At 53.5% G+C, this 18,524-nt stretch overlaps 1 protein-coding gene across 1 annotated transcript; it reads left to right on the top strand.

The window, feature by feature from the left end:
* Positions 1 to 679: 679 nt before the first annotated feature.
* Positions 680 to 18,317, top strand: LOC108389146 (paired immunoglobulin-like receptor B). The gene is made up of 21 exons (XM_073226335.1): positions 680 to 805; positions 938 to 1,058; positions 1,219 to 1,254; positions 1,434 to 1,718; positions 1,857 to 2,159; positions 2,358 to 2,408; positions 3,247 to 3,363; positions 3,670 to 3,712; positions 3,787 to 3,821; positions 3,991 to 4,040; positions 4,766 to 4,915; positions 4,993 to 5,151; positions 13,024 to 13,312; positions 13,473 to 13,508; positions 13,689 to 13,964; positions 14,105 to 14,407; positions 14,617 to 14,916; positions 15,092 to 15,394; positions 15,908 to 15,952; positions 16,092 to 16,213; positions 16,549 to 18,317. The coding sequence occupies exons 2-20, from the start codon at positions 1,025 to 1,027 to the stop codon at positions 16,208 to 16,210; spliced, it is 2,934 nt and encodes a 977-aa protein (XP_073082436.1). The 5' UTR covers positions 680 to 805; positions 938 to 1,024; the 3' UTR covers positions 16,211 to 16,213; positions 16,549 to 18,317.
* Positions 18,318 to 18,524: the final 207 nt, after the last annotated feature.

Raw genomic sequence — 18,524 nt, 5'->3', positions numbered from 1 at the left:
GAGCCACCGTCATGGAAGGGGAGTCAGTCGCTGACCAAGCCTCAAAGGGGCATGTGCAGCAGGCCCTTATCATCAACCAGAAGTGGTGTATATGCTACTTGGTGCAAGTTCCTAAAAGCGTGTTTTAGGCAGGATAATGGCCTCCTGATGACGTGTGCTCCTAATTATGGGCATGTCCTGATCCGCAGAGACTGAGAAATGTCCCCTTGCATGGCAAAAGGGACATCAAAGCTGTGATCCAGGATCTTGAGATGCTCGATGATCCCAGTGGGCTCAGCATGACCACAAACGTCCCTTAAAGAGAAGTGGGAGGGGGACAGATGCGTCAGAACCTCAGGTGAGACTTCAAAGCAGCAGGTGGGGTGCCCTTATTGTGCCTTTAAGGATGGACAGGGAAGGCGGTGCAAGAATACAGGCGGCTTGTGGAAGCTGAAGGCCAGGGGGTGGATGCACCCCGGGGCCTGCAGAAAGGACGCAGCCTCTATTTTAACTCAGTGGGGGTTACGGTTTGAACTTCTGACCTCAGAACTGTAGGATGATACATCTGAGTGGCTTTAAGCCATTAGTTTGTAGTGATTTGTTTTGGCAGCAACAGAAATCAAATACTCCTATTTGTTTAATATTTGTGGGGTTTTTTTTGGCTAATGTCTGTATTATAAACTCAGAGTGTGAATCTTGTCCACAGATGCATTTCTTGGACAGACACATTGCAAATGTGCACAAAACATGTGTGGATGCTCGGATCACTGAGGAGCTCCAGGCCAGGAGGTCGGGACATCCCGGGTGAGGGGAGCCCACAGCTACGGTGAGAACAGGAGCAGAAGCCCGCTGCCCACCCCACACAGCCCTGGGGAAGCACAGCCAGGCTCAGGGAGGCTGTTCCCCTTTCTGTGGGCCCTGGACACGTGGGCCCCGTGACACAGAGCCCTCCCCCCAGTGCCCCTTCCTGCTGACATGACCTCCCAGTGCCACGCCCTGTAGTCAGTCTGTCCTCCAGGCTGTGTGGCCGCAGTGAGCAGCCACCATGACCCCCACCCTCACGGCCCTGCTCTGCCTCGGTGAGTGCTGGGGGCGCTCTGGTCAGGGGGGACCCATCCCCCACTCCCCGTCCCCCAGCCCGGCCTGGTCTGTCGGGAGACCCTGGGGCTCAGCAGCCTCACGGGGAGGGGGCCTCTGCTCAGGCTCCAGGGCAAGGGCCTCACAGACACTCTCTTCCAGGGCTGAGTGTGGGCCTGAGGACCCGCATGCAGGCTGGTGAGTCTGTCCCCCGGGGCCCAGCCCCTCCTCCTCAAGGGCAAGATGGCCACCCCCTGGGCAGCTGGGCATGGAAACTTGCAGGTCTGGGCTGAGCCATGGGGCATCTGGGAGGTTTGGGGCTGAGCTGGGGACCTGGGGTGGGAGGGCTTGGGACCCAGACTCTGGTTTCCTTCCAGGGACCCTCCCCAAACCCACCATCTGGGCTGAGCCAGGCTCTGTGGTCCCTTGGGGGAGCCCCGTGACCATCTGGTGTCAGGGAACCCTGGGGGCCCAGTGGTACCATCCGGAGAAAGACGGGCGCTCAGTAATCTTGGACACACAGGGCCCACTGGGGCCTGGGGACAAGGCCACGTTCTCCATCCCAGACATGACACACACTTATGCAGGGATGTATCGCTGTTCCTATCACAGCCCCACTGGCTGGTCAGAGCGCAGTGACCCCCTGGAGCTGGTGGTGACAGGTGAGACACACTCAGGGCCCCAGCCCCAGGCTCTGCCCTCAGGAAGGGGGTCTACTCTCGGGTGTTCCCTCTCCCAGCCCAGCCCTGGGGGTATGTGGGGACTGAGCCCCATTTATCACAGCCACCTCCCCTCTCTAGGAGCCTACAGCAAACCCAGCCTCTCAGCCCTGCCCAGCCCTGTCGTGACCTCAGGAGGGAATGTCACCCTTCAGTGTCACTCATGGCAGGGATTCAGTGGATACATTCTGATGGAGGATGGAGAACACAAGCCCTCCAGTACCCTGGATGCACAGCGACTGTACAGTAGGCAGACCAAGGCCCTGTTCCCTGTGGGCCCTGTGACCCCCAGCCGCGGGTGGATGTTCAGATGCTACGGCTATGTCATGGACAGACCCCAGGTGTGGTCGGAGCCCAGTGACTCCCTGGAGCTCCTGGTCTCAGGTGAGGGCCCCATGCCTGTCCTGTCGGAGCTCGATCAGCTTAGGGCCTGTCCTCCCCATCCTGCCCCCTCCCATCCCTGTCACCAGAATTCACCAGGAGGGGGCTTTGGGGGCACAAGGAGACCCAGGGGAAGGGTGTGAGCAGATTCCGGGTCTCCTGGACACTCTTTAGCTGCATCGAACCCCACCTTGTTCCCAGGGTCCCCTAGAGATCCCAGCCCCCCATCTGTACAGCCCAATGTCACAGGTGGTGAGTCTCAGGGGTCTCTATCCAGGGAGGTGACAGTTTCCCCCAGGCTCTAGGGGGGACCGGGAGAGTCAGGCACAGATGCTGGGGGTACCACCTGGCTCCAGGGGTTCTGATGGGTGGGGATGTGGCAGAGGGAGAGCTTGGGGCCCCTGGGGAGGAGGAGGCAGGCTGAAGTGAGGGGAGCGGCCGCTGCCTCCGCCCCCACCCTGATCCCCAGGAGTCTCTGAGGTTCAGCCCCTCAGCCCCATGGAGTCCAGCCTGGGGAGGGGGATGTGGGGGTCTGTCGGGGAAGGTGGGTCCACAGGGGGCAGGGGCTGAGTTCTGCCCTCGGTTCAGGCACGTCTGCGACGCTGACTGGACTCACCCTTCCCCTGCGGTGCCTCAGTTTCTCCAAGTGAAGGGCGGGTTTGGGGCCCAGATGTGAGATGTGCTTCCGGTTCTGACCGCGGCTCCGCCCTCCTGGGAGAGAAGGGCCCACAGGGAGCCCCCCGATGTGGTTCCGGGGGGCCTGTTTGCACAGTGAGGGGGACACTGCTCAGGGTGGGGAGGCAGGGCGAGGGCCAGGGTTCAGCCAACAAGGTGGACAGGACGGACTCTTGGCCCAGATGGAGACCCTGGGTCAGGCGGCCTGCTGATGGGGTCCCGGAGACCGAAGCCGGGTCCCCCTGGGGGCAGGAGGGGGGCACAGGGAGCCAGTCCCGGGCCCCTCCGACCCCCGCTCCCCTCCTGTAACGTGGGTGGTGGGCGGCCTGCGGGCAGAGATGGAGGGACACCCTGCCTGGCCCCCAGCTGGCGCCCCTGAATGGCCCTGTGTCCCGCCCCGCCCCGCCCCGCCCAGGCCCGAAGTGGCCGGTGCTGGTCCTCGTCGGGGTCTCCGCGGCCTGCGCCCTCCTGCTGGCCGTCCTGCTGCTGCTCCTGCTCCGCCGCCAGCGGCTACGCAGACGCAGGAAGCCGGGTGAGTGGGGACGGGAGAGCCGGGGCGCAGGGGGGGCTCCCGGGACCCAGCGTGGGGGGGGAACCAGGGCGGGGAAAGGTCAGTTCAGGAAAAGACCTTCCGGAATCTCAAACCCCACAGTCTAGGCAGGAAACACTCCGTGTCAGGGCACGCTTGCAAATTTAAGGCACTTTTTCATCTTTTCGATCTCATCCAACACTGAAAAGACAGGCAGGGATGCGCCCCCACTTTCTGGTTTCCTCTGGGACCCACGTGGAGGGGCGTCCTGACCCCCAGCCCGGAAGAGGCTGACTCCCCCTCCTGCAGGTGCTGCGGACGCCGAGTCCGGGGACAGAGGCCCGCAGCACAGGTCAGTCTGTCCCCGCGGCCCCGGGACCCACGCCGCCCGCAGCCCCGGCCCCTAACGCCCCGTCTCCCCCTCAGCTCCGGCCCCGCTGATGACGCCCAGGAGACCCTCTGTGAGCAGAAGGGGGGCCCTGGGGACGGAGTGGGAGGGCTGGGGCCCCACACTGCGCGACTCCCACACCTCCTCACCCGGGGTCAGGGCGGCCCCTGGGGAGCAGGGTGGGGCCTGCAGCCTCACAGTCGCAGGGACTCTGAGCAAGAGCCACCTCTCTGTGCCCACAGATGCCACCGTGACGGACGCACAGCCGGAGGGGGTGGAGCTGGACCCCCAGGTGAGGCCCCTGCTTCCCCGGGGCCCGCCCGCTGCCGCACTTCACCCAGTGGACACTCTGTCCTCGCGTCCCTCAGCTCGGCGCGCCCCACGGCTGGCCTCTTCCTCCTCGGGCACCTGGGTCGCGCTGCTGGGACCTCAGCCCTCCTGGTCGCTGTGCCCTCAGCCCTCCTGGCTCCCCGTCCTCTTTCTGACGGGCTGGCTATCGGACGCGCCCCAGGGCCTGGGAGGGCGCAGCTGCAAAGGAACCACCCCGAGGTCCCTGGGGCCCAGGTTCCTCCCCGACAAGGCTGCACAGGCTCACCCTTCCCCCGCATCTGTAGGTGCAGCGGTGACCCCTGCCTCACCTGCCTTACCCTGAGGTGGGAGACATGTGGGGACGGGGATTAGGGTCCTGGATGCTCTGCTGTGAAGGAAAAGGAAGCGAGAGGGGAGAGTGTGGGAGTGGGGCGGAGGGAGCAGCATGTGCCAAGGTCCTGGGGCAGCGACCCGCTTTTTCAGAAAGGCTGAGTGTGGCTGCAGCCAAATGAGCAGGAGATCGTGCCGGGGTGGGAGTCAGAACCTTGGACAGCATCCCAATGGCGCTAGCCTAGGAAGCCCCTGAGGAGCCCATGGGGAGGGACCGGATCTGACTGGAAGTCCTGAGGCATCTCCCTGGCAGCCTGTGGAAAACTGGCTGAGGGAGGGTGAGCGGGATCCGGACCGACCTCCCCACTGTCTCTCCAGCAGAGCCCGCAGGACAAAGACACCCCGGGCGGCACGTATGCCCAGGTGAGCCACTCCAGGTCAAGACTCAGCAGGGGAGCAGCCACCTCTCAGGGGACGTTGCTGGACCCGGACAGCCAAGCAGAGGAGGACAGACGCATGGACAGTCAGGTGGGTCCCCTCCTCTCCGGGTCCCAGGCATCCCCACCCCAACCACATGCCTGCCCTCTCCCCCTCCCCCACTGCAGGCTGCTGCACCTGACGCCCCCCCAGGAGGTGACCTACGCCCAGCTGAACCACCCGACCCTCAGACGGGCGACCCCGGCGCCCCCTCCCTCCCAGGCAGGGCAGCCCCCAGCAGGGCCCAGCGTGTATGCGGCTCTGGCCACCCACTAGCCAGGAGGGCCTGACCCTCACGCCAGGGGGAGACTGCTGGCACCCCAAACCTGCCCCCGTGGACACTACCTAACGACCCGCCGGCCTGGACTCCTCACGTGGACCCCCAGGAGCTCCTGGGACCCTCTGGGAGCCCCTGATCCTGCAGCAAGGACAGCCGATACCCCTGTGTTTGGGAAATAAAGCCGCAGATATCTCAGTAATCCCTGGGTGAAATGGGAAAACCACGCGGGAGTGAGAGACGGTTTTACATTGAGTCAGAAGGGACGTGGACACGGCAGACCCGTGAAATGGAAAGTTAGGAACCGCGGGTGAATGTATCAGGATACAGTAGGAATGTGTGAAAACAGAGACCTAAGGTACTGTATCAGGCGTGTGGGAAAAGCCTCACGTTCTTCCAGACGAAGGCGGAAGGAGGGGCACACTGCTGAGAGTGGCACTAAGGGGGTCCAGCGAACCTAGAGAAAAGTCAACAGTCCAGAGAACCTCGTTCTTGAAAACTTTAATCACATTTATCAATCCCAGCCACACAGCCAAGGAAAAAGAGAGAGAAGGCCCCCACCCCTCATCAGGACAGCAGAGCAGGTGCCACAGACTGGGGGGAACACACCGTTGTGAACCACTGCAGGCCAGCAAGGGAGAGACTGCAGGCGAAATGGACAAAATCCTCAAAAATATAATTTACCAAAATGATGGACATAAGGATAAAGGGAAAATATGTATTTCCTTATGTATACATTGATGCTGGAGTCAAACTTGTCCCACAACTGAACTGTGGAATCTAAAGACATGACTGAGAGAAACAGAGAGTAGAGGGCGGTTCCCGGGACTGGGGTGGGCAGGAAATGGGGAGCTGCTGGCCTGGGGCACACGCTTCCTGTTGAAAGATAAATGCGTTCTGGGGATCTGATGGGCAGCTTAGCGATGATAGCTGATAATACTGTATCCTGTTCTTGAGTGATTCTAAGAGAACAGACCTTAAATGTACCCACCACAGAAAAGACACGGCAACTCATGCAGGCACGGAGTTGTGAGCTGACAATAAGACAGTGATCGTGTTGCAATATGTCGATGTGTCAGCTCAGGAGGCCGCCCTGGCCATTTCCCCCAAACGCTTATGCACTTGTGAAACACACACGCCCCAACCTTGCAAAGCCTTTCCTGTGACTAGAAAAAGAGGAAACACACCCAACACATTTTCTCAGTCAAGGAAAATATTGACACCAAAACCAGACAAGGAAATTGTAAAACGGAGAAATCACAGGATGCCTCCTCACATGGACGTAGGTGTAGATCCCTAAACAAAACATCTCAAACAAGATTCAGTGATGTATGAAAAGGACACCTCATGGCCACCCGGGGTCTCTTAAGTTTTTCAAAATCAACCCATATAAACCAACACATTAGCAGAATAAGTAAAAAATGATCATCTCCACAGATGTGGACAAAGCCTTGATAAAATGCACCAATAATTCATAATAGAAATAAAAACTCATCAGAAACAATAGGGAATTTCCTGTAACCTATAGAGGCACATGTAGCCATGGACACTAGACGTCATTTGTAAAGGTGGGACCTTGGGGTCCTTCCCTCTGTGACTGAGAATATCCAAATGTTTCCTATGATCAGTTCTGTTAGCTTGGTACCATGTTAGCATGATTAAATAAAAAAATACAATTTATTTTATTAAATACCATGTTAGCATGATTAAATAAGAAAATAAATTTTATTTTATTAAATAATATTAAATAAATTATTGCATTAAAGCCAAACAAAGTGAAAGCACTGAAACGGATAAGAATATTATTGTATTATGCAGAGATGACACAGTCATGTGCACAGGAAACCCACAATAATAAAAAGACGTATTACAAATGGAAAGGGAGTTTTGCAGCATCTCTGGGTACATGGTCAATATACAGAAACCCATTGCATTTTAGATTTCTGGTTCTGGACCAAGACGGAGTACACGAATGTCTCCCTATTCCTTGACTTGACACCAGTGAGACTGGTTTTGTATTTCTGAGCCCTAGGATTGTACAATAATATGTCTGTGTTGTTTTAAGCCATGAAGTCTGTGGGGATTTGTGACAGCAGCAATTGGAATCTAATAGCACCAATTACATTTTCTTTGGATTAATGTTTGTATAGTATGTTTCTCATCCTTCTATTTTTTTTGATGTGGCAAAATATGCATACCATAAACTTCATGTTTTTAGCCATTGTTCAAGTGTACAATTCAGTGACATAAGTACATTTGCCTGTTGTTGGGCAATCGTGGTCACTGTCCGTCTCCAGGACATGTTCATTATCTGAAACAGAAACTCTCCACCCATTTAACAGCAGGGCCCCTGGTCCTCTGCCACCAGGCCCCGGGCCTCTCGGCTCTAATTCCCGTCCCAGCAATTTGTCTGTTCTGGGAAGTTCATGGAAGTGGGGTCACACACTCCCCGGCCTTTTTCACTTAGCATAATATTCTCAAGATTCATCCACAGTGTTCGTTCTTTACTTCACTAGTTACATCACTATATATATTATACATATATAAATACATTATATATGTGTGTGTGTTGCAATAAGCTGGGCAGCAAGAAGGTTTTATTTAAGGCAAAGTACACACTTGAGGAACGGGGAGCGCAGGCAGCCTCAGAGGAGAGGTGCCACATCGCTACATTTGAAGTCAATTTCTTAGAACTGCATATAGTAAGGTCTTGTTTGTAGTTGCTTTTTCTAAAACTCCTCTTGTAATCTTTGTCTTTTCATTGTTGTGTTTAGACCATTTATATGTAGTGTAGTCACTGATAAGGTTGTATTTAGGTTTATAATTTATATTTTCTGTTGGTCCCCTCTATTGTTTTTCTGTTACTCCTTTCCTACCTTTCTTACTCTTAAAAGTATTTTTAGTATTCTACTTTAATTTCCCTATTGGTGCTTTAAGTATAACTCTATGAACGCTGTTTAGGTGGCTGCTGTAGATATTATCATATACATACCTGACTATACACAGCCAAGTTCGAGTTAGTATTTTACCTCTTCAAGTGAAATGTAGACGCCTTACAAACCTATAGGTCCCTTTAGCCTCTTGCCTTCATGTAGCAGTTGTTGTATGTATTATAGCTACATACATGTCCAGGGCTGTGTCAGGGTCTGTGGGACCTCATGCAAGTGGGTGCATCCTCCCCTGGGCACCTTCCTTCAGCCTATAACCCCTGGGCAGCTGGGAGCACAGAGGATCTGGGCTGACGGGGACCCTCTGGGAAGGCCTTGCAGTGACAGCCAGGAACAGGAGAAGGGCACTGTTGGACTCCAGGTCTGATTCCTTTCCAGGGGCCCTCCCCAAGCCCTCCATCTCAGATGACGCCGTCCACATGGTCACCAGCAGGAGCTCTGTGGGCTGGGGGTCTCTAAAGGATGTTATCTACTATCTGTATAGAGGGTCCTTCTACCCTTGGGCATGTGGGTCCCACAGCATTCAAGTGATAAGGCTAATTTCCCCATTAAATCCAAGAGCTTGCACATTGCACAGCTATACCAGTTTGTGTGTGTCAGAGCTCAAAGGGTTGTTCGGAGCAGAGTGACCGCCTGACCCTGCTGGTGAGAGGTGAGGCGACGCAAGCCTGGGGCCTCTCCCCGCTGTGAGCTCCTCCTCCCAGGCAGAAGGACCTGCGTGTGGCCTCAGGGGACCTCACCCCTCAGATAGACACCTGGAGTATGTGTGGTGGGTGATGGGACCCCTAAACACAGCTCCGCCTTCTCCTTCAAGGGAGTACAGTCCAGTTCTTTTTTTCATGTGTCTTATCAATTAACTCTAAAAGACAACAAAATGAACGGGTAATAGGAGCTCATGTTAATTGTGGTGATCCTTGCTCCTAAAATACTGCCTGGTGTGCCGTAGATATTCCATCCTGTATTTTTAAAAAGAATAGATTGCTGGACAGAGAAAAAGGAATGTGACTTGGGAATATATAATCAAAGTCAGAGACAGAAGTTGCTGGCTGAGGTGGGGGGAATGAAAAGGCAGACCCAGCCTCCCACCCCTTCCTGCCCTGACTCTCAGGAGAAACCGAAGCCCCAGATGTCCATCATGCATCCTGATTAGGGGCAGGGTGATCCACCATGGAGTCCCACCGCATGACTGAGGTTGGCATTACTAGCTCACAGTCACTGGAGGTCAGAGACCACTCCAGCATTCCTGTGTCCCCCCCAAGCCACACCCTGTCTTCTTTGTCGTCAGGAGGAGCTGATACCCTCAGCCCATCACAAAGCAAGTCAGACTCAAGGAGGGATGAGTAGGAGACATTCTCAGTTATGGGGGTGGGCTCAGAAGGTCACATCCCATTGCTGGAAGGCAGGTGCCCTCCAATGCATTCTGGGAACCTAGGGTGATTTTAGCCAGCCTTGACTACAGTGATTGCTTTGTCCATGACTCTGGCCTCGAGCCACCGAGATGACAGTGGAGAATCTCACCCGTGTGGACATGGCTGCCACCATCTGGCGGTCCTTGGGGCGCTGCTCTTTCCAGCTCAGCACAGCCAGACAAGGACCCAAGGCGCTGCTAGGTTGTAAGCCCAGGAGGCGGCATCCGCCATGGAGTGAGGTTGGTCCTGGAAAATCAATTGTGTGTGACCAGGAGGCTCTGGAAGAAAATCTGGAGCATGAATTGAGGGAACTGCCTGCCCAGAAGGTTAGAGGGGTGGGAAGCATGGGCAGCAGGAGCCGTGGGGAGACGTCCTGTGCAGATGTTCAAGATGCTGCCTTGAACAATAGGTAATGTTCCAGGTGGAAGCAACCATAGCAACCCCTGGCGATGTTCTCATGGACTCATTTTCAGCTCCTAAGTCCACTTGTTGTTACTGGTAGATAAGGTATTTTTATTCATGACCTATGTTTATATCCATACAATTTAGTGTGATGGGACTGAACTAGGACAGGGAAAGCCATAGCCTTCCCCTGACACTGACTATCAAACAAGTTGCTCTTGATCTGATAAAGCAAATTCTTCCCATGTAGTCAATGAGGTTCTCTGAAAACATGGCCGCCATCTACCTGTTCAGCCCCACCTGAGTCGGCTGAGGCAATGAGCCACCTCCACGTGGAAAACTGGGTCCTGTGCCAACACCTGGCCCAACATCAGAGGCTATGTACTGAGGAATGGGACTTGGTCTCCTGTGAGCTCCTGAGCCCCTCATGTTCATGAATCGGAATGGGACGGAGGTCACCAGTATGGACTTGGGGGTGTTTCAGAGATGGGGATCACCTGCCTTACTTTGGGTTGTCAAAATTGATGCTATAGGGCTTGATGATAGAAACTCATTCTGCCATCCTGATGACATCTCTGTGTGTCTGCTTTTTTGGTTTGACATTCTCCTCATTTTCATATAATGTCATTTCTTCATTGCTTTTTCATAATATTTCATAAATTTAAACAAGTATTCAATGTTTCAGTGTTTGGTTTGCTGTATTGCCATTCCTTCAAAATATCATCATATTGTTGACTGTTAATTAAATTTAAGGTACAGTGAATGTTGTTTATGAGTGTCATGTCTTCAAAGTAAATATATAATTTTCCTTAAAAAACATTTTTATCTTTCATTCAGTTTGGTTCAATAGTTATGTAGCTATCAGTTAATTTTATTAAATAATAATAACACATACTTATTGAACTAAAATACTCATTAATGATTTTGTTTCAGATTAAATTTTGTTACCATAATCTGTTTTTTTCCTGAGGGGGGTGTGTTTTGATTTAATCATTTTGTCATATATAATGAATAATTTTGTATTATTACCACCATTTTGTTTAAGTATTAGTTCATTATGGATTAAGATATCCTGCAACATATTAGCTTTTTTTTCAAATTTTCAGACCACTTCCAGATTGAGATGTTTTATATAATTACATCATAACAAACTCATTTGGAAGTTATGTATTGTATTTATAATTTTTTGGTAGTTATGGTCATTGTTAATATTGGTATTAACATTTATAATTCTGAACAGCTTTTAAATTCCTCCTCTCCTTAGAAAAGAAAAGGGTATTTCCCATAAGCTAAGCTCTTAGTACTTACCTTCCTCCAAAAGCTCCCTCCCCCCTCTCTTACACAGACACAAATATTTTGATTTAGCTTCCTTAAATATAAGTGTACATGTGCATGTATATACATAGTTCCAATGTTCACCTGTTTTGCCATTTTTTCTCATTTTTGCTTCTCACTTTATTTTGCATTCATTGCCGTTTTTTCTTTTAGAGGGCATCTCTCATATTTATTGATCAAATGGTTGTTAATAAAATTCTGTATAGGGGACTCAATGCACAATCATTAATCAACCCCAAGCCTAATTCTCAACAGTCTCCAATCTTCTGAAGCACAACGAACAAGTTCTTAAATGGTGAACAAGTTCTTACATAGTGAATAAGTTCTTACATGGTGAACAGTACAAGGGCAGTCATCACAGAAACTTTTGGTTTTGATCACGCATCATGAACTGCATTGATTGCTTTTGACTGATTACATATTTCAGTTTTGTTTTATGAATGTTTAAAGAGTAAAATGTCTAAGAACTTGCATATTTCAAATGCCTTACTTTCGCTCTCCATTTCTATTCAGATACTTGAAAGCATTTTTTTAATTTCAAGTAAAAGACATGCTGCAGTGACCAGGAGGGCAAATCCATGTGCCGGCGGGGCTCCAACCCCAAAGCCCTCACCTCCAGAGGAGGAGCCCGACGCGTGGGCTCAGTGTGGGAGACACGAGTCCCAAGAGATCAGATGTGCCACTGACATGTCCTTGTACCACGATTTCTCCCCTAATGACCGTCCACCTTTGCCGTTTATAAATACTGGGGTGTGTTTAGATTGCTTCACTCACAGTGAATTCCTGGAATGTACTATTCGCATACCTTCAGGTATTTTTTCTTCTGTTTGAAAATCAGCTCCCATTAATTTCCTTCACTTTGCCATGAAATACCGGGACTCAGATTTCATGCTCATATTTTGCATCCTGGCACCTACGTGTATTTCTGCATCTATGGGAAATGCCCAGCCACTGGCCCCTGGGCTGTTCCGCACATCCTCTCACACCTTCCTTCCGACTCTCACAATATCCACTGGCCTCTCTCTTTCTGTTCCCCATGGATCTTAATTTTCTAATTCCAGACTCTCTGCCTTGCATCGTAAAAGATGCCCTCTAAGTTGTATTCCAATTTCATACTATGATCTTCCCCCTGATGGAAGGATTCTTTTGAATGTATTATAAGGAAGTATTATATTTCTAAGATATTTCTCAAATTCATTTATAAAATTCTGTGCTCTTCTGTAATATAAACCCTGATGTTGTTCCAAGAAGCCGATTCCCTCCTTCATGTTCAGATACTTAAACATGCGTCAATTACGGTGAGTCACATACGCCCTCAGGGCCTCTGTCCTCGGTAAGCAGAGCCCGGCGCTTGGGGCTGCAGACTCTCTTCCGCAGCACGACTCCCCATTATCGGGGTCACCCCTCCGCGCCCACCTGGGCGGACACTCCCCTTCCCCCGCGCTGCAGGGGCTTCTCCGGGGCGCCCCGAGGGGCAGGGCGCAGGGGCGGGGGGTGGCAGCTGCCCGGGCCCTTGGCGCCCACTGTCCCCACGTAGCATCTGACCAGGGCTGTGCCCGCAGGGACGGCCCCAAGGGGACCTCACACTCACCCAGGGACGCGCGTTCCCGTCAGACTCCCCTGGACAGACCCTGCTTCCCCCCCAAGCGGGGGCGGGGTCAGGGCTGGGGCAGGGGTGGGGACTGAGGGGTGCCAGCGCCCATCCCAAACCAGGGTGTGCCCGGAACCTCCCTCCTGAGGAAACGGGCCCCCTCTCCTGTCCCCAGAAGGACACCTCCCCTCTGATGACCCCGGGCTGCGCCCCGCACCAGACGCCACTCAGTCTGGCCTCTCCCGCTGTGGTTCCCTCTCAATTTCTGGAACTTAAGTTTCCCCTTTTTGCATAACTGTGGCTGCATATTTCAGAAATACTACAGAGACCATTTCTCGGCTTTTAGAGGTGTTGCTGACACTTGGTCCCCGTCACACAGAGCCCTCCCCCCAGTGACACATCCCGTGGTCGGCCTGTCCTCCGGGGCACCGTGGCTGCAGGGAGCAGCCGCCATGACACCCACCCTCACGGCCCTGCTCTGCCTCGGTGAGTGCTGGGGACGCTCTGGTCAGGGGGGACCCATCCCCCGCTCCCCGTCCCCCAGCCCGGCCTGGTCTGTCGGGAGACCCCGGGGCTCAGCAGCCTCACGGGGAGGGGGGCTCTGTTCAGGCTCCAGGGCAGGTACCTCACAGACACTCTCTCCCAGGGCTGAGTGTGGGCCCGAGGACCCGCGTGCAGGCGGGTGAGTCTGTCCCTGGGGGCCCAGCCCCCTCCTCCTCACGGGGATGAGGGCCACCCCCCGGGCAGCTGGGCATGGAGACCTGCAGGTCTGGGCTGAGCGGTGGGGCGTCTGGGAGGTTTGGGGCTGAGCTGGGGACCCAGGGTGGGAGGGCTTGGGACCCAGCCTCTGGTTTCCTTCCAGGGACCCCCCCCAAACCCACCATCTGGGCTGAGCCAGGCTCTGTGGTCCCCCAGGGGAGCCCTGTGACCATCTGGTGTCAGAGCACCCTGGGGGCCCAGGAGTACCAACTGGAGAAAGAGGGAGGCTCAGAGTCCTGGGACATACAGGGCCCACTGGGGCCCAGTGACAAGGCCAAGTTCTCCATTCCGGAAATGACAGAGAGTTATGCAGGGACATATCACTGTTCCTATGATGGCGGGTCAGAGCGCAGTGACTTCCTGGAGCTGGTGGTGACAGGTAAGACACACTTAGGGCCCCAGCCCCAGGCTCTGCCCTCAGGAAGGGGGTCTGCCCTCAGGTGTCCCCTCTCCCAGCCCAGCCCTGTGGGTATGTGGGGATGTGAGCCCCATTTATCATGGCCACCTCCCCTCTCCTAGGAGCCTACAGCAAACCCAGCCTCTCAGCTCTGCCCAGCCCTGTCGTGACCTCAGGAGGGAATGTCACCCTTCAGTGTCACTCATGGCAGGGATTCAGTGGGTACATTCTGATGGAGGATGGAGAACACAAGCCCTCCAGGACCCTGGATGCACAGCGACCCCACAGTAGGCAGACCGAAGCCCTGTTCCCTGTGGGCCCCGTGACCACCAGCCGCAGGTGGACATTCAGATGCTACGGCTATTTCAGGAACAGCTCCCAGGTGTGGTCGGAGCCCAGTGAGCCCCTGGAGCTCCTGGTCCCAGGTGAGGACCAGCCCTGCCCCCTCTGGGTTTTGAAGCACCAGACAGGTTAGGGAGCTCTGCTCCCAGGGGAGCCCAGAGCAGGGGGCAGGCTGAGGGGAACCCAGGGCTCCTGGGCCAGAGACACAGGGGGTGGGAGTCAGTGAGACCCGGGTCAGGACGGGAGGGGGCTTGGGGAGCAGCCCCCGCCATGCCCACTGGTCTTTACCCAGGTGTGTCCGGGAAGCCCTTCCTCCTGAGCCAGCAGGGCCTTGTCCTGACCCCTGGGCAGAACCTGACCTTCCAGTGTCACTCTGACATCAGCTATGAAAGATTCGCTCTGATTCAGGATGGGGGACGAGGCCTCCCTCAGAGCCTTGTGCGGCAGCCCCAGGATGGTGGGAGCTCTCAAGCTGACTTCCCCCTGGGCCCTGTGAGATACCCCCATGGGGGCCGGTACAGGTGCTACGGGGGACACAGCCTCTCCTCCAAGTGGTCGGCCCCCAGCGACCCTCTGGACGTCCTGGTGGCAGGTGAGGAGCCGGTGGGTCAGTCAGGGGCCCAGACTCTGCACAGGCTGTGCCGGGGGCCCCGGTGGTGATGTCCAGTTTGGGGGTGTGGGGACCCCAGGGAGGGAGAGAGGCAGAGAGGCTGGTGGCTCCGTCAGAACAGGGCGGCAGCACCCCTCACCCACCGTCCTCTCTCTAGGACAGCTCCCGGACAGACCCTCCCTCTCGGTGCAGCCAGGCCCCACGGTAGCCTCAGGGGAGAAGGTGACCCTGCTGTGCCAGTCGGGGAGCCCGAGGGACACTTTCCTTCTGTCCAAGGAGGGCGCAGTCCAGCCCCCCCTGCATCTCAGATCAAAGAATGGGGCACAGCAGAGCCAGGCCGAATTCCCCATGAGCCCTGTGACCTCAGCCCACGGGGGCACCTACAGGTGCTACAGCTCATTGATAAGAGTCCCCTTCCTGCTGTCACACTCCAGTGATCCCCTGGAGCTCCGGGTCTCAGGTGAGAACCCCTGACCTGTCCTGTCTGAGCTGGCTTAGCTCTGGTCCCCATCCTCAGGAGGGCCTGGGACAGGAATGAATGAGGGGCTCAGGGGGTCCTCAGAGGACATTCAGGAGCCCCTTACCAAGCCCTCCTGAGTGAATCTTGTCCTCAGCTGTTGAAGAGGCTCATGGGGCTGTGTCTCAGGTCAAACACGGAACACACATACCCAGTTCTGTGTGTACGGAGACACCACTTTTCTCTCCAATCCTGAGCTCGTGGGCCACAGCCAAACTCTGCTCCAAAGTGGCTTAGAGCAGGTTGTGATTTCAAAGAATACAGAGAGGCTGAGAATCCATGAGGGGACGAGGGAGTCTGGCGGGGGCAGGAAAGGGTTCCTCACGGAGCTGCATCAGGCCTGTCCTGAGCGGGGGGGGGGGGCGCGGGGGGGGAGCTGGGAGAACAGAGTCCAGGGAAGGCTCAGTTCTGCCCAGCGCCTCACTCACACGCTCGCTCTGCGGTTCTCGGGAGCAGCTGATCCCATCAGCCCATCTTATGACCAGTCAGAGCCCACGAGAGGTGAGTAGGAGAAATTCTCAGTTATGGGCTGAGGGTCGTGTCTGGTCAGGGGGTGATGGGTTCCCTGGGCGCACATCCAGGATCCTGGGTCACTGTGGTCGGCGCTGACCTCTGTGACCTCTTTGCCCACAATTTCCAGCCCCTCACACCCAGGACTACACGGTGGGGAATCTCGTGCGGATGGGCGTGGCTGGTGTGGTCCTGGTGGTCCTGGGGGTGCTGCTCTTCCAGGCTGGACACGGCCCAGGAAGACCCTAGAAGGTAAACACAGAGGGAACACGCCCACCGGTCAGAGGGGCAGAGCCTGGGAAGTGAGTCTGATGACAGCTGGAGGTCCTGAAAGAAAATGCAGACCATCAGCTGGGGACGCTCTGCTGAGCACACCGAGGCGGGGACCACGGCTGGGTGCAGGACGGTGCCTGGGGTGCTCCCTGCCCAGCTCCGCCTCCCTTAGATGTGGTCCTGCTCTCCCCGCCACGGCCGACTTCCTGGGACAGGCTCCCCGCCCTGTCCCAACCTGTCACATGAGGGTGCATCCCACGTGGCCGGGGGTCCGCACACCTGAAACCTCACGCTCTCATCCTTTCCTGCAACAGGAGCTTCTTTGTTGCTACACCACATCACCAGGTGGACGTTGTTGAGGCTCCACCTCTTCAGCTCACAGAACTTAACCTGGTGTCAGTCACTGAAAAAACGGGCAACATCAGATGCAAGCTGGGAAAGATAAATCCAGAATGACACTTGCCAGCCTCTCTGGATCCCCAAATCCCTTCTCTCTTCATCAGCTGCCATCTGTGTCCTTTGTCCAGAAATGGCATCTCTTGGAAGCAACACACTGCTGTTGGAGGGCACAGCCTGGCAGTGTGCTGCCCTGAGGAAATACTGCTCAGCAGGCTCTGATTTGGGGCAGCTTCCAGTTTCTGTGGTGTGAGTCCTCCCTTCACGGCCAACCTGAAGGCGCTGATGAGACCCACTTAACGCAGAACTGGAGGAGATGGGAGGGACCTCCTCACACCGAGTAAGACCCCAAAGCAAAAATCAACTACATCAGAGTAAAAGGCTTCTGCACAACAACGGAAATCATCCATGAAATGAAAAGGGAACCTAGAGAATGGGAGAAAATAGCTGCAAGTCATACGTCTGATAAAAGATACTATCCAAAACATATAAATAGCTCACACAATTTAATAGCAAAACAATGTGATTAAAAAATTATCACAGGATCTGAATTTTTCCCAAGGAAGACACACAGATGTCCAACAGACACATGAAAAGATGCTCAACACCATGGTCATCAGGCAAATGCAGATCGAACCACAGTGAGACATCACCTCACACCTGTTAGAATGACTGGCAACAAAGACATGAAACACCAAGTGTTGGTGAGGATGCAGAGAAAAGGGAACCTTGTGCACCATTGGGGGAAATGGAAATTGGTGCAGCCACTATGGAAAACAGTATGGATTTTCCTCAAAAAATTAAAAATAGAACTATGTTGTTGTTATACAGCAATTCCACCTCTGGGTATTTATCCAAAGAAAACAAAAACACTGATCTATGTCCACTAAAGCATTATTTACGGTAGCTGTGACATGGAAACAGCCTAAGTGTCCATCAAAGGATGAATGGAGTAAGAAAATGTGGCGCATACATAGGAAAGGATATCATTCAGTCATAAAAAGAATGAAATCCTGCCATTTACAGCAACATGGGTGGACCTTGAGGGCATTAGGCTCAGTGAAGTAAGTCAGACAAAGGCAAAGACTGTATGATCTCACTTACATTTTTTAAAAAAAACTCACAGATACAGAGAACAGATTGGTGGTTGCCAGAGGCAGGGTGTTGGGTGAAATAGGTGAAGGGATTCAAAAGTACAAACTTCCAGCTAAAAAATAAATAAGACGTGGGTATTGAATGTTTATCCTGGAGACTATAGCTGATAATACTGTACTGAAAGTGCTAAGAGAGCAAATCTTATAAGTTTTTATCACAAGAAAACAAAATCTGTCACTGCATGATGGCCAATGTTAACTTGGCTTTTGTGATGGTCATTTGTAATATATACTGCAAACAATGTATCATTAAGGTGAATACCTGAAATACACCACAATAATGCATCATTATGGTGTATAACTGAAATTAATATAATGTTAAGTTTTTTTCCAGGAACAAAGGTTTACTTCAGGACCGTGAACAGCCACCGCTCACCCCACCTCCCACAACGACCTCTCATTTGGTATGGGACTCCCGAAGGTGAGGGTGGATTCAGCACTGGGTCGTGGACAGCTCCATCTGGTGGGCTCCCAGACATGTACCTTCTCCACTGGCTCTTGAATGTTATATTAAAGAAGGTATGTAAATATGAGTATATGATTTACATGTGCTGTATGAAGAATATTTTCTAGGCACATATCTTCTTTAATTGTTTACATGCACTACAACTATATTTGAAGCATATATAGACTTTTTTTCCTCTAAAGGTGTGTTCACCAAAAACACATTTCATAGGAGAATACTTGATCTTGTTTGAAAAGGGGTAACAGGAACTTACAGTTCATTTGGGGTCTGAAGT

This window comes from Manis javanica, chromosome 17 (assembly GCF_040802235.1).
Source record: "Manis javanica isolate MJ-LG chromosome 17, MJ_LKY, whole genome shotgun sequence".
In the NCBI taxonomy this organism is placed as follows: domain Eukaryota; kingdom Metazoa; phylum Chordata; class Mammalia; order Pholidota; family Manidae; genus Manis; species Manis javanica.
This window is presented reverse-complemented; position numbering and strand designations above follow the sequence as displayed.

What these genes read in the sequence shown, in the direction of transcription:
- LOC108389146 (XM_073226335.1), top strand. Translation starts at nt 1,025, where the DNA reads ATGACCCCCACCCTCACGGCCCTGCTCTGCCTCG. An exon ending in CCTGGAGCTGGTGGTGACAG is followed by an intron (nt 1,719 to 1,856) that starts GTGAGACACACT and finishes TCCCCTCTCTAG; the next exon opens with GAGCCTACAGCAAACCCAGC. An exon ending in CACGGCCCTGCTCTGCCTCG is followed by an intron (nt 13,313 to 13,472) that starts GTGAGTGCTGGG and finishes ACTCTCTCCCAG; the next exon opens with GGCTGAGTGTGGGCCCGAGG.